Source organism: Mus caroli, unplaced genomic scaffold (genome assembly GCF_978045245.1).
Source record: "Mus caroli unplaced genomic scaffold, Mus_caroli_1 scaffold_2, whole genome shotgun sequence".
Taxonomy (NCBI): Eukaryota; Metazoa; Chordata; class Mammalia; order Rodentia; family Muridae; genus Mus; species Mus caroli.
In genome coordinates, this window is record NW_028227257.1 from 120,999,349 (window position 1) to 121,015,664 (window position 16,316).

At 43.8% G+C, this 16,316-nt stretch overlaps 1 protein-coding gene across 2 annotated transcripts in view; it reads right to left on the reverse strand.

Moving 5' to 3' along the window:
- The window catches only part of Tanc1 (tetratricopeptide repeat, ankyrin repeat and coiled-coil containing 1), a 237,244-nt gene that overhangs the window by 146,383 nt on the left and 74,545 nt on the right, over positions 1-16,316 (reverse strand). For both annotated transcript variants that reach the window (XM_021177913.3, XM_021177906.2), the window contains exon 3: positions 2,772-2,851. In XM_021177913.3, coding sequence (XP_021033572.1) covers positions 2,772-2,832 — 61 coding nt within the window. In that variant the 5' untranslated portion in view covers positions 2,833-2,851. The remainder of the gene's footprint in view (positions 1-2,771; positions 2,852-16,316) is intronic.

Below are 16,316 nucleotides of genomic sequence, written 5' to 3' on the forward strand. Positions count from 1 at the left end.
AATGAAGCTCAGCTGCAGTATGCTCACCAGTTGTGGATAGCCCTAGGCTAATCCTTGGTTGTGGGTGTGAGGAAGAACCACTGCTATTTAGACAGAAGTGGTGGCACAAGACTGTAATCCCAGCAATTGGGAGGTGGAGGCAGGAAGAGCCTAAACTCGAGGTCAAGCTGGGCTGCATGGAGAAGAAACCCTGCCTCAGAAACAACCCCCCCCCCCCAAATGAAACAAACAAATTAAAAAACACTCTTCTTTCCAAATTTCTGAAAAACATTATTAGCTTATTTTGAGTTCTCCTAACTCGAATTCAGTTGCTCTGTTTCCAAAAAAAATTTTTTTAAAGATTTTATTTTATGTGTGTGAGTACACTGTTGCTATCTTCAGACACACCAGAAAAGGGCCTCAGATCCTGTTACAGATGGTTGTGAGCCACCATGTGGTTGCTGGGAACTGAACTCAGGACCTCTGAAAAGAGCAGTCAGTGCTCTTAACCACTGAGCCATCTCTCCAGCCCCAGCTGCTTCCAAATTCTCAAACTATGATCAGCATAAAATCAAAACAAAACAAAACCTATCAGAGAAAATTCTACAAAGGACTTCCTTCTTTGCAATAAAGATTGCCTTTGACTGGGAACAGTGTTGCAAACCCTTTCCATACGAAAGGAGAGGAGACATTGTTACCCAGTCTCTCAAGTGTCTCAAAGCCGCCAGCTTTAACTTACAGAGAGAGGGGCTCAGCTAGGACTCACTTAGGTGGTGAGAGTTGGCACAGAACTCAGCATAGAAGTTGCCAGATTCCAAGTTTTTTTTTTTTTTTAAACCCAACTCTTTTCACATAACTTCATCTGGATGTAAAATTCCAACTGCTCTCTTCCCAACACAAGACAACCAGGTTGTAGTGAAAAGAAAGGGGCCCAAACCATACAGACGCTTTACCCAAAATGTTGCCATTACATTATCAAGTTGGTTTAGTCTGAAATCCCGCAAGTGTGGAGCCTATTATAAAGACAGCTTAGACAAAGCAGGAGTTACTTTTAAAAGGCCAAAGGGAGACCTAAGCCCCTAGTCCCATGTTTTGAAACTGGAAACCTTTCAAAGGCCAAGTGTGCTTGCTGCCTAGCCTTGCCTGCACAGGTGTGAAACATCTTTTAAACTGCTATTTCCCATGATCCTGGCACTGTGAAAGAGGAGGGTCTTTGCTGAGAGATTTTGTTACTCTATAGGGAATCTGGCTTGAAGACCCTGGTCCTGGGAGGGAGAGGGGTACCTGTTTCCTTGGCTGCTCCACCCCAACAGACAGCTTAGTTCATGCTAAAAATTCCAAAGGCTTCGAAGGCAACAAGAAAGTCTCTAGAATTAGTATCAGATGAGCCAAAACTGGTTTTAATAATAATAATAATAATAATAATAATAATAATGAGACAGACATTTTGGCCCTGACCCAGCAGAGAATGAAAGTGCCCCTGGAAAGAAATTATGTGAACTAAAATTTCACCATAGTAACAATTCTAATTAATTATTCAAAGCTAGGGGGTGGTTCTCTAAGGTGATGAGCTAACTACGCCTTCTGTTTATATCATTAGATCTGCTTTCTTCTATCCTTTCTGTTTACCTAGGCCTTAATGAGAAGTGTAAAATGGAGTCCTAATAGTAACTTTACACTACCAGAGGCTTCGCGTCTGAAGTAAGCCTGCCACTCTGCAGGCTTGGTTTAAGGAATAATTAGTAATAAGGAGAAATTTTATCTCGGTCCCACACAGCCATACTATGCAGAGGTCAGTACTGTGTGTACTTATACATAGTTGAAGGGAAAACTAAAACATTATTTGACATTAAGTAATTTTTAAAGGAGCCATTTGCCAGCAAGAGCAGATTTAAACGGAGTTTAGAGAGTGGGCTGCAGGGTAGTTCCTAAAGGTGACACTTTAACTGTGGACAGAAGCCCACGGTGCAGACTCTCTGAGGAAACTGCAATGTAAGACTGACTGATGAACCACCTCAGAGGAGGTGACCATGGAATGCGGTGCTACTAGGGTCACGATGGCCAAATGCGCACCAGAACGCTGCGGGCGCCAGAGGAACCGAAGCCAAATTAAGCCGCTCTCCTCACACTGAGCGAGCAGTCTGGCGTGAAGTGGGTCTACACCTGTTAGGAATAAAATCTGATACTCAAAAACACAAGAACCCGTCAGGCAACAGTTGGTCAAGCATAAAACTCAACTCCATGTGGGACAAGGGAAAGGGCTTTCTAGAAATCAAATTCCTAAACCCAACTGCCTACTTCAATGTCTTTAACTTTACTTCAGGATCACATTGACTTGTTGAAATTAAGAACTGGTCATCTTCAGTGCAAAATTCTAACTTAATTTCCAACACTGTTTCTCATTTAAAAAAAAAAAAGATTTAATTAAAAAAAAAAATTTAAAGGGGGAGGGGTGGGCTAAAGAGATACCTCTCAGAGCTTAAGAGCACCAGCTGCTCCTCCAGAGGACCCAGGTTCAATTCCCAGCACCCACATGGTTGCTTACAACTGTTTGTAACTCCAGTTTCAGAATATCTGACACCTTCATACAGACACACATATGAACATGAAATAGAAGTAAATATTAGGAAAAAAAAAACACACAACACACACACACACACCACTCAGAGTATAGACTCTTCATGGCTTCCAGGACGCTGTTCATGCTGAGCCTGTCTGCACCAACCCAGCCTGAGGCAGTGGGATCTGGGTGCCCTGCGCTGCCCACCATAATACCTGCTCGGTGCACGTACCTGCTTCCTTCTTGCTTCCCTTTCCTCCCTCTCGGCTCTTCTTCAGCACAGCCTTCAGCATTTTCAACAGTCTTTTGTCTCTAAGGAGAAAAGAAAAAGAGTCAAATGTAGGAGGAAAAAAAAAAAAAACACGGGGAATGTCGTTTGCATGTTGACCGCATGTGTAATCCAGGCTCAGAAAAGATCCCTTAGGATAACCTGAAGTGCCGGAGATCTATGTTAGCTTCCTATGAATAGACATGTGGCAGAGAACAGCAGTAGAGACACAAGGAATGCTTTATAACGTTCAGTGAAGACATCATTAGTTCACTGTCATGTTATAAAACTGACAACAGACACACGCAGTGCGTTCCCAGCATTCCACATCTAATTAGGGTTACGAGGCTCAACCTGAGTCCAGCACTGGTAGTAAGACCTTTGGCATGGTGATATACTTTGCCAGCCCTGATTCTCACACACACACACACACACACACACACACACACACACACACACACACACACACACATACACACAAACAACAACTAAAAGAAACCCTGAAATCTCAAAGATTAGTAAGAAAGAAATGTTTTACAGGTGCCACTAATTATAAACCACAAACCCTTTCTGGAAGGCTACTGGTTTGGAGCGTACCTCACAAGCATCTGCAAACTAAATACAGATGGAGCACATTTTAACCCTGATGCCAGGTGGCCCAATTAAACAGTGCATACTCCCGTGCATTTTTACTATATATAGTTATGACTTTGGGAAGGAGATGAGGGGAATGGGCTGTGGATTGCTGCTGAGTCCTTTAAAAAACAAAAATCAAAAAAAACAAACCTGAACCAACTGCATTTTGCATGGGGGTGGTACCGAGTTTGTTAAAACAACACAATGGCCCGGGTTTAAGGTGAAACTGGAAACCTTCTCTACAAGAGACAATGGGACTATTGTTTCCTCCTGGCGCTGATGAGCCAGGGAGAAGGCAGAAAGCATTCACGCAGCTCCAAAACCAACAAGGGGAAGGTGGGGGTTGGGGGTAAGGGGAGGGGGGCGAGGGGGGTAAGGGGAGGCGGTGGGAGGAAACTTCCACCAGGAGAGGAATCCCACACCTGCCTCCCTAACTTGAAAGTGTCAGGTGGCCTCCTGTGACAAGCCACATCTCAATGCTCAGAGTGAAGTAGCTTTGGGGGGCCCTTAAGAGAAGGATAAGGAGTTTCACTGTGCTGCCATCACAGAGCTACAACATCAGCAAACAGAGTGACCTTTCTTATCATGTGGTCCAAGCCCGTATTTATTTTTCCAAGCCTTTGTTTTATCAACGAAGAAACAGAGACCTTGGGAGACTTGACTCCACCCACGAGTCACTCAGCTAACTAGCAGCAGGGTCTGATTCCTAAAGTGCAGGGTTCCAGCTGCACCACCCTCCGCCGCCCCTGCCGCTCAGCATCCTCAGTAGGCTGAGGGGTGGCTGACTAACCTCTCCTCTCAGATCAATGAAAGCGTGGAGCAAACAAACAAAACTGAAAGATATCAGGAGGATACTATCTAGAAAGCCAAAGTGGTTATTAGAGATAAATCTTTTTTACAAACAAGCCTTTACACACAAAGGGACTGTGGCTCAGGCCCAATTCTGCCTTTGAAATGCTTCTTGAATCTGCATAGAACTTTCCAGACAGGCCCCCCTAGAACCACAAGTTTCTCCTGACAGCCATGCTTTTAAAAAAAAGTAAAGGGATATGGTATTCTTTTTTTTTTTTTTTTTTTTTTTGGTTTTTCGAGACAGGGTTTCTCTGTATAGTTCTGGCTGTCCTGGAACTCACTCTGTAGACCAGGTGGGCCTCGAACTCAGAAATCCACCTGCCTCTGCCTCCCGAGTGCTGGGATTAAAGGCGTGCGCCACCACGCCCAGCTTGGGATATGATATTCTTAAAAGGCCACAAAGGCCAGACATGGTGGCACACACATGGAAGCCGAGGCATGGGAATCACCAGGTTCCGGTTAGCTAGGATTACCCAGCAAGATTTTTTCCTAAGGACTTTTCGTTTGTCTGAATGTAAAGAAGGGGAAAGCAAAAATAAAACAAAGAGATGGCTAATAGGCACACAAATCTTCAAATCAACTGTGGAGAGCCATTATTCAGTAAAGACCACACACTTTAAAAAAGAAAACATGCATGGTGGCTCATAGTTTGTAATGCCCAAAATTAACGTGCAAACTCAACCTGCCCAGGAACTAGGTTAACTTCCTGGAATGCTGGGAATTGTAGTTCTTGAGAAATAATGTCTCATGGGAAAATAGGGTGGCCTACAGATTTGTCCTCAGAAGCCCCTGCAACTTGTGGCTTGAGACCATTCTCAGGTAGGAAAGTCTGGGGAAATGGGCCTGACCAAAGTCCATCTCTTTGTCAGTGTTTAAAACTTAATAAATGCTTGCTTCAAGTTTGGCACAAATTGTGGAGTTGGTTTTTCTGGCAAATAGAAGGATTAGCACAGGAGGTACAAGCACCCCAGTCTGTGGCCTACAGAGTGAATTCCAGGACAGTCAGGGCTACACAGAGAAATGCTGTATTGGAGAAAAAAAAAAAAAAAACAACGCCAGCCATGTGCTTGTCCTAGGCCCTCACATATGCTGTGGTAGCTCTTGGAGAGACCTGAGCTTGATTGACCCTTCGGCCATCTCAGGCCTCGCCTTGTCCACAAAGCTGCCCTTATTGGGCCGCCAGGTCATTCTTAATTTGCAGCAAAACTACCATGCTACAGAACAAGGTCTAGGTGACATTGAGTTTTGGCACCTTGTGCCAGACATCCTGCTGGCCTGTGTCGGGAGCTCAGCTGTTTTTTAGGATAGTCACACCTTCTGTGTCAGCGGTGTTAGGTATGAGAGGCTATCAAATATCTACTGTAAGTTTCTCTTCCAGGTTCCCACTGTCTCATGAACAGCTGACTTGGGGGAAAGTTCAAACCCAGTGATAAAAGCTGTTCAGACAGTGCCTCGGAGAAAGAGATGATATGGGAGAACAAAATAAGTATCCTGCCACGACTGCTCTCATCCGGAAGGAAGCACCTCCTAACTTGGCCCACCATCAGTGAACAAAGGGCACTGGTCCAGTCACACAATGGTCTGACAAGCTGGCAGGCATGATTCTGGGCATAAATTAGTAAGTGGGTGCTCTGGATTGAAACAAAAGCTCTCATGAGCTTTGTTTTAATGGATGCCACTTTGCCAAGTCCCTCCATTTGATACAACAGTGAGTTTCCCGATTCCTTTGAGAAGATCAAGGCTGAGGTAAAAGGATCACCATGAGTCTGAGACCATCCTAGGCTAAAGAGTGAGATCTTGTCTCGAATGAAGAGGAAGGAGATGGTGACATATTTCAAAGATGTGCTTGGCAGATCACAACTATAAAGTTATCCAGCTGGAAGCCTGAAGCAAGAGAACTGTAAGTTTGAGACCAGCCTAGACTGCATAGTGAGATCCTGAGGGTAGAGGCACAGAGATTTCAGAGAACACAAACCATCTCTACCGCTTTAATTCAGACACTTTTGATCTGGGATGTAGCAGAGTGTTAGAATATTGGCCCCATATGCTCAAGGCTCTGGATTCCATTTCTAGCTCCTCAGGAGAGAGAGACAGAGACAGAGACAGAGACAGAGACAGACTAGGTGAATGAATAAATTATTTTGAGGAAGAAAATGTAAGGCAAGGGTATGATCTTTTTTTCCTTTTTGCCTCCTACAAGGTGTCGTGGCTGATACCTCAGTAACAGACTGACAGGAGAAAAGGTCTTAGGTGACCTGAAAGTATTCACAAATGAAGTCCTAGAGTCAGAAAAATCAAGTTTTTAATGCTTAGACATGGTATTGACCCATAACAGCAAATTCCGGGGACCAGAGTAAGCATTTTGTCCAGTCTTCCTGGCCCCCTGTGGAGCAAGATCTCTGCAATAGGGATCTTAGTGACCTACTTTAAGGTAAGTTAGGTAGAAAATTCCTTTACAGCCGTGCAGGAGTGTCTTGCAGGAGAGCCGTTGACTGTCCCTTCATACTCCTGCTGGTGTCACTCAGTACAATGTTAAGATAACATGTTTCAAGGCCCAAGAAAGGGATTGGGAAGTCTTTAGGCTTATGGTCATCTAGATCCCCTTGTGTTACAATCACTTGATATCTGAGTTTCCCAGGCACTGCAAAGTCGTCTTTTAAACATCCTGGGGGCTGGTGGGATGGCGCAGTAGATAATGCACTTACTATATAAGCATAAAGACTTGAGTTTGAGTCATCAGAAACCACAGAAATCCAGGAAAGCCAGACAAGCAGCATATATCTGCAATACCAGGATGAAAGAAGCTGGAGATCTGAAGACATCAGACATGGAGATGCAGAGCTTGGAGTTTGCCCAGCCGGCTTTGGGTCTCGTTTGGTCCGGTATTTCCTCACTGTGACATTTTGGAGGGTAATGTATAGCTTGTGATATCTGAAGTACAGGACCTGCTTTTTGATTCTGGCTTTATAAGGGATTACAGTTAAGTGAATGAATGAATCTCAGAAGAGACTTTGAACTTCGGACTTTTAACCTTATTGAGATTGCTACAAACTATGGAGACTTTTTGAAGTTGGACTAAATGTAGTTTGCATTATGCTATGTTTAGCTATGGCCCCCATAGACTCATGTGTTGGAACAAGCCTATAGGGTCCAGGAAGTAGAATGTGGTGGTTTGTATGTGCTTGACCCCAGGAAATGGCACTTGTTGGAGGAAGTGTGCCTTTGAGACCCTCCTCCTAGCCACATAGAAGACAGGCTTCTTCTATTTGCCTTCAGAACAAGATGTAAAACTCTCAGCTCCTCTAGCCTTCCTGAATGCTGCCATGCTTCCTGACATGATGATAATGGACTGAACCTCTGAAACTGTAAGATAGCCCCAATTAAATATTTGCCTTTGTAAGTGTTGCTTTGGTCATGATGTCTCTTCACAGCAATAAAACCTTAACAAAGACACTATAGTATGGTAGGAGTTGGACTCTCTGGAAGGTCATGGCCAGCTAGTCTGTTGTCTGTGTTAATAAACAGGAGATCTATCTCAAACAAGACAGAAGGTGACAACCGACAGCATAGATGCACAACCACACATACACGTGTACAACATCTATGCATACAAATACACATAACAAGAAACAAACATGGGCTAGAGAGATGGCTCGCTGTCTGTTCTTCCAAAGATCCTGAGTTCAAATCCCAGCAACCACGTGATGGCTCACAACCATCTGTAATAAGATCCGACGCATTCTTTTGGTGTGGCTGAAGACAGGTACAGTGTACTTACATATAATAAATAAGTAAATCTTTGGGCTGGAGCAAGCGGGACCAGAGCGAGCAGAGGTCCTGAGTTCAATTCCTAGCAACCACAAGACAACTTAAAACCATCTGTATGGCTACAGTGTACTCATATACATAAAATAAATAAATCTTAAAAAAAAAAAGAAACAAACAAAACACACCCAAATCCCCTCCAGGCTAAAACTAATCATCAAAGGGCCCCCTTTTGGTATTTCCCCACTAGTACAGCATCTTTGAGAACAGACACAACACCCTTGTCTCATACCACAGAAACTTTTCAGTGCATGGTATACTGCCACCAGATATACAACAGAACATCCTAGGAAATCAAAGAGAAATTTTCAAAAAGTAAAACCCATCAGAGTTGTCAATCACTACAAGTCATGAACTAATACAAGCTCTAAAGGGCTTGCATCTGCGGCTGTCTATGCAGTGGTGAGACAACCTCCAAGCAGAGGGCAGGGACTGTGTTTACTTTATAACAGATACAAACAGAAGCCAGAAGACAGGCTCTGCACCCACTCTGTTCTCAGTATTTGTTGACAGATTTAACCAGGCTCAGATGAACACATCAGCTATTTCCTCTCAAATCAAGCCATCAGCCAACATTTATGGCAGCTTAAAATGGACAGAGAACATTCCACAATACTCTCGATCACAAGCAACGCATCAAAATTCACTGAAATTCTGGATGACATCAAGCCATTCGATATTTGCGAAGAGCATGGTGCATTTCCTAACATCCCTCACACCCACTCTCAAATTAATCCAAGAAGGTCAAGCCAGTTAACCCAACACCTTAACTCTCATGCTGTACACGTTACAACTCAAGAAGCGTCTCTTCCTGCCCCACCTAACCCACTCAAAGAAAACTCTCTGAAGGCGTTTCCTTTCTTTGGTCAAAATCAAGTACAGCTGAAGAGATGGCTCAGTGGTTGGGAGCACTTGTTGCTCTTGCAGAAGACCTGGGCTTGGCTTAGCTGGAGCTCCAGTTGTAGGGGATCTGACACCCTCTTCTGGACTTGTGAACAACAGGTATGCAAGCAGTGCACATAAGTACATGTAGATAAAACATTCATTCACATAACAGGTAAAAAAAATGTAAAACAATAAATAAAAAATAAATGAAACAAGATTAATACTATTTACAAATGAAATACAGGAAATCATGGTGTGTGTGAGTATTAGGAACCATTTTACTTCAGAGAAGGGAGACATCAGAAACATCCTTCATGTTAGTAACTCGGGTTTTTAAAGCCCATTCAGTTCTGAGTGGTGTTAGGGAGGCCTTAGCTTATCTATGCATTAGCCAGATTCTGTGTTTACCAAAGGAAAGGAAAGGTAGCAGTAGGCCAGCAGCAACCTACAAGATAATAAATGCAGGATAATGCAAACAGGAGGCTACAGAGCAGAAGAGAGGTCACACGAAGAGGTCTGCTAGTGGTCTCGGAATTCTTGAGAAACCTGCCATAACACTCTGAAAGCAAGAACACTGTAGACATTAACTGAGAAGTATCAGGAGGCTGGGGAAACTTAACTCTTGATGAATGAATACTTAAAATTCCGGAGTTGCCTCCTCCATCCAAACAGAGGGACCAATGATCATTATAACACAGCTATGAACAAGTAAGAGAACTTCTCTGGGATTCAGAGACTTCACACAAAAAGCATTATGGCAACCAGAAAAGATTTTGGACAAGAAAGAAATGGCTTTGTTTTTTGAAAATATGCAAAGTAGGCAGTATTCTCTCTAACACAAAGACCTTCACCTTTATTCTACAAACTGAATGTCCAATTTTATCATTACTTACTTGACTATAATTTAGAGTCACCTTTAAAAAAAAAGATTTAAAATGTATGTCATTAAAAGCTAAGCAAATGTATAGTCATGATATGAATTTTTTAAAGTTTCAAGGCATGAATTTAAACTCAAATGTTTAGCCAAACCAGGGATGGAAAGACGGTTCAGTGGCTAAGAGCACTTGACGCATAAGCATGGGGACCTGAGTTCAAATCCCCCATCCCTATATAAAAAGCTGGTGTGATCCTATACTTCTTTAACCACAGCACTTCAGGAGGCAGAAATGGGGGTCACTGGAACCTGCTGGCTGCCAGGCGAGCTCCAGCTTCAGTGAGAGACCTGTTCTCAAAGGAGTAAGAGAGAAAGCCATAGACCAGAACACCCAAGATTCTTCTGTAGCATCAACCTGTGTGCTTGCACCTGCGTACACGGGCACACACACACACACTCATAGGCACTCTCTATTACAGCAAAATCACCTTCAACCTTATAATATCTGATCCTCCTGGGTATTAGAATTCCAAGTGGCTGGGAAATGACTACGTTCACTTTGTTTAGAGAGAGTTTGCATTTCACCCTTATAGATTACTTGGCCAAAGGAAACTTCATATTGGGAGGTAAAGGTGAACATTTCACTTCTTTTGGTATCCATAGCCTTTTCCTTTTAACTGAGAAAGAATCTGTTCAGTACAACTTGAACCAATGCCTTCCCCAACAATGGCTGCAAATCCCATTTCCACTGATACATTTTTGGTGATAAAAAGAAAAATACTCAACTCTACAAATTCCCCCGCAGCACTCAAGGTTCTTTTACGGAACGCACATGTTTTCAAGCAAATAATTAAGGTTATTAGAGAGCAGATAGTACAATGATTGGCAAGTCTCTCCCCAGTTTTGACTCATTATTTAAAAATTCTTCTGGGACCAGGTATTAATTGCCAAATTTATGTCCAGAGTTCTCGGGTTCATACATGAAAAACAGATCTGTTCTCCATCAGCCCTTAAAAGCACTGGCTGCAAGAAGGCTTTGTTTTGGTATTTCAAATATGCACACAAAACAGAACAGGGCAACGACAGAAAAGCCAAAGTCTGAAATCAAGGCATTCTTCCTCGAACCAGGACACGTTCAGGTCTAGAGACAGCCAAGGGTTGCATTCCTGGGAGGCCAGTGCAAAGGTGGAACTCCTGTCCTGCAGAAAACCCTGCTTGCTCCCAAGATGTCATCCCTCTGCAAACCTCACCTTCACCCAGGCAGCAGGATGCTCCTACCTACAACAGCAGCCTTATCACTTGACCTGCCACAGAGATATCAAGGTCTATACAGAAAAAAAAGCCAACACAAACTCCATCCTAGAGTCTCCTTCTCTTACTTTCCTTAACTTTATTTTATTCACAGGTCTGCCTTGCCCCGCAGGCTAAGACAACCTGCATTATCAGACCCTTCTCCCAACCAAGCAGCGCACAAGTTTTCTCACTTCCTCATCAACAAACACTTCTGAAGGAGCATGCCGTAACTCTTGGGTTTTTGTTTGTTTGTTTGTTTAGAAAGAGAGAGTATCACTTGTGGGGCTGGAAAGATAGCTCGGTGGTTAAGAGCACTTTCTACTCTTGCAGAGGACCTGGGTTTAGTCCCTAACACACACATCAGGCATCTCACAACTGCCCTTAACTCCAGGTCCAGGGGACCCAACACCCTCCTTAGGTTTCAGTAGGTAGCCGCATGCTTATACACATAAATAATAAAATAAAAAAATTAAAGACTATCATTTTTATGAAGTTAGTAAATTGAATATGCTCATTTAAAATGCAAAAACCCTGAGCCATGGAAGAACTGGCCCTGGGTCTCTGAGGTCAGCAAGTTGCAGAAATGGGGTTCCAACCAGATTTTCCCAGCAGGAGACGGAACACTGAGCTGATGCTGGGGCTCAGGTAGCCTGGGTTGGGCATGATGAGTACTCTGAAGTAAGCAGCAAAGGCCTGAGGCAAGCGGTAAAGCCTGGCGTCCATATTCCTATGGTATGGTCTAATTCTGACTCAACATCTATTAAATATATGTTCCAGGGGGTCCCGCCCATCTGGAGCTGGAAGAGAGGACTGCTATACAGAGAGCCCAAGAAGAAAGTGAACATAAAGGCTGCTTGGGTGCTCCTCCTGGGTCCTCCTGGGTGCTCCTCCTCAGTCTGTTTCCAGCAGATCAGCCCCTACTGTCCAATCCAGAGCTCTGCAGTTCACCTTCAGACTTAAGCATAAAAATGGATAGTTCTTACTGAATTCGGGGGATTGTAATTCTGAAGAACCTTATTTATGACAGAGAACTATCTCTTTTTCTCTTATAGTGCAATTGTGATATTTTCATATCCCTAAGGGCTTCTATAGGTTCCTATCTCCCAACTTTCTCATTTATTGAAGGATATGCTACACATATCCCTAAGTAACACATATCCCTAAGTAACACATATCCCTAAGTGTCTGCCCTGCATCAACCTTCAGGGACAAAGTCAAGTCCCCTTGAATGGAAGAGAAAAACAGCAATGCTGACAACCACGTGTGGAAGCTTAACACTTTATTTATCCATAAGGAAATAAAGTAAGAAAGGGATGAGAACGGCCCTGTGGGGGAGGGGAAGACAAGCAGAGACCAAAAGACCACTGAAGAACTCTGGTCACCCAGCATAGGCAGAAGACCAGGCCGGGGACCACACTCCCGCTTTGGATGCTCAGCCCCAGCAATAGCCCCAGCATAGCATAGGGGCTAAGCATCAAGTGGGAACACCTCCACAGCAGCACCCGCATGCAATCAAAGCTGCACAGGGAGAGAATGGAGAACTAAGACGAGTCAGCCACAGAGCGGGGAAAACAATCATATCACACAGGTCAGAAAACAAATACCATAAGAACAAGCAGATAAGAAAGTTAAAGGGAACCGGGCTGTTTTAAAGGGATCCTAAAATGTTTGGATCTGTAACTATTCCAAATGATGCTTAAAACCCACAGGACTGGTGAAGGTAGAGCTGGAACTTGACCCCAGAACTGTCTTCAAAAATCTTCTCCAAATGAGAAAGTGAGAGATAGGGACTTCATTCGAGAGAGCACAGGTAGCACAGTCCGAAGAAAAGATGCCTTTAAAGGAAGATGGAGCTGTAGCAGTTGGAGATCTAGCCACAGTGGTCTCGGGGAGTGCCAATGTCAATGTGTCAACGTGGGGTCACAAGACCAAAAGCTGCAAAGAAGTCCTGGGGCTTAAAGAGGAACCATAGAGTCTTGAATGAGGTCTCAACACCTCCCACAGAGCTCTGCAGAGGATGGGGCCCGGACCACAGAAGTCTCCTCTGGAGATCCAACTCCCAACCTTCTTCAGCTCACAGAAGTCTCCTCTGGAGATCCAACTCCCAACCTTCTTCAGCTCGTCTCCCCTTAAGTCATCTCTGAACGCCGCTGTTCCTCTTTCCCTGCCCGACGTCGGCATCTCCAGTGGTACGGAAGAGCTCCGATCTCCAACCAATGCACGAGCTGCCCCCATGCTGACCTGTGGCAATCAACTCCCGTGAATACAGCAGAAGAGGCCCATAGACAAATGAGAGAGCCATGGCCCCTGTCGCCCAGCTGGGGGGAATGTTGCTTCCTGACAACCCTGACTGGCTAAGTTCAGGTCACTTTCACCAGTGGGTGCAGCAATGTTTGAGAAGAAGTTATTTCTTGTTCACATTCCCGCTGTAAATCACAGTAGTTGACAAACCATCGTAGTAAAAAGAGGAACATCTCAGAGGGAGGCCATGGTGTGGGTGATAAGCTTTTAGTATGAAAAGGGAAGAGACCTTGAAGACATTCTTCAAAAAGTGTTAAAAGGCACTCAATCAATCAACGCCAGCTGGATGAAGGCTCGTATTAGAAATCTAAAGAAATTAAATTTTTTAAATTGCACTGCATCTGGCCTCAAAGTGAAAAGGGTCAGACAACTTCAAAGATGCCCCATGAAAGGCAGCTATTCATTACGGGAAAATCTCTTGCTTATGTAGCTGACAGAGGAATCTTTCACTTAATGCCCCCGAATAAAAGACCTCAAAAATCCCTCTTCCCCTTCATTAGAAACTGGCAATGACTACTAACGAGCTTAAAACCCCCACATGCCCTAATTTTATTGGGGGGGGGGTTCTCATTTGGTTTGTTTTTCATCAGTTCATTTTGTGTTCATCAGTGTTTTGCCTGCATGTGTGTGCCTAGTGCCTGTGGAGACCAGAAGAGGGTGTTGTACCTCCCCGAACTGGAGTTAGAAATGCTTTGTGAGCTACCATGTTGGTGACTAGGTGAACATGGACTTCTGGAAGAGTAGCCAGTCATCTTAACCACTGAGCCATCTCTCCAGTCCTGGGGACTAGGGTTCTGAATGCCTAGTTAGTGTCTTTGGAGTTTTGTTTCTTCCTTCTTTTGGATTTTTTGGTTTGAGACAGGGTCTCTCTATGCAATCCTGGCTATCCTAGAGTTTGCTATGTGAATCAGGATGGACTTGAAATCATTCAAGGTATGTGCCACCACACTCAACCTGATAGTTTGGTTTTTTTTCCTGACCTCTCCCAAAGTGTTTCTAATATGCAGCCAGCAACACTTAACACATGTGTTAGGCTCTGTTCTTAGTGTGTTGCATGTATGGAGTCATTTCTCTTCTATTCTTGGCCACTGGTGCTAAAATTTGTTCTCTGGATGTTGTTCATATCTCCAGCTTCCTCCTAAGGTTCCAACCACAAACCAAAGTACAAATCCATCCCAGGTTCACCCTGGGGGAACCAATGAGAATACTGGGGTGGCCAATGAGTACGGTGACCAGTAAGGAGACACATAGAGACAGTCTTTACCCTGCATGGATGCTGGCTTCCTCTGGGCCACTCCAATAGAACCCCCTTCTCTGAGTCGTCCCTAACCCATATATTCTAGCCCCTCTTCCAGGCCACAAAAAGAGGCCATGGACAGACAGAATATCATACAAATGGCTGGGAGGGGTGGCTGACTACTCACTCAGGTGACTTTCCAATGATCCTCCTCTCCCAGTCTTTCTTAGAATCTAGGAGGAAATGCCAACAGCTGGCCCATGTGACTCTGTTTTAAGTAGGCCCAGCTGTTCTCGCTCATAAGGGTGATGGTAGCTTGGCTTGAAGGATAGGGCAGTCTCTTAGAACGTCCATAAATATTTGGTCATAGAAAGCAGTCTGGGACTGGGCAGATGGTTCAGTGGTTTTTTTTTGTTTTTTTTTTTTTAAAGATTTATTTATTTATTATATGTAAGTACACTGTAGCTGTCTTCAGACATTCCAGAAGAGGGAGTCAGATCTCGTTACGGATGGTTGTGAGCCACCATGTGGTTGCTGGGATTTGAACTCTGGACCTTCGGAAGAGCAGTCGGGTGCTCTTACCCACTGAGCCATCTCGCCAGCCCTGGTTCAGTGGTTTAAGAGCACTGGCTTAAGAGGATCCAGGTTCAATTCCCAACAACCATGACTGTCTCTGACCCCAGTCCTAGGTGATGCAACACCCTCTTCTGGCCTCCAAGGATTCATGGTACACAGACACATATGCAGGTAAAACACCCGTACAGGTAATTTTTGGAAAGCAGTTTTTGCCAAGAGGCGGTGATGTACACCTTTAATCCACAGTACTCAGAAGTTGGAGGCAGGAGGATCTCTGTGAGTTCAAGGCCAGCCTAGTCTACAGAATTAGTTGCAGGACAGCCAGAGATACACAGAGAAATTCTGTCTTGAAAAACAAACAAACCCAAAATGATAATAAAAATAAGAACATAAAAGAGCAGTTTTAAGGAGGACTACCACCAGAGCCACAGAGACCACACAAACATATATGCTAGATGACTGTATTTCCTAACTGACCCCAACAGCTCCCAAATGGAGGATACCCACGCTCCAGAAAACTGAAAGCCAAAGAAAACCAAGTCATGTCAAGACACAAAGGTCAAACATACTAAGGTTTCTTGGTTTTATTTAATGCCAAGAAATCCATTAGCAAATTATTTCAAATCCAGTCTCTAAGTTCAATGAGGAAGGTATGTGTCAGCCACAATGGGAATTTCTAACTTTGGGGTGTCATAGGCCATTTCAGCACTCCAGACTCTCTACTGGAATAATGATCTTGAATGTTTAAGTAGAAAATATGATGGCGAAGAAAACTAATTATATTGAAACATAATTGCTAAAAATATTTAAAAAGCAACAGGAGCACTAATATGTCCTTAACACTTAAATAGTTTGAGTAGGAAGCCTGATAAATCTGGCAGTTTTTAAGGCAATGATAATTAAAAATAATACTCTGCATCTGGCAGCATCGTACAAAGTCTGCAACTTCTATGCGTTAAAACCTTAGAAATTGTTGCTGGCTTTCATGACTGAAGCAAAGATGAGGGATAGAGAAATAACGTCCATTGCT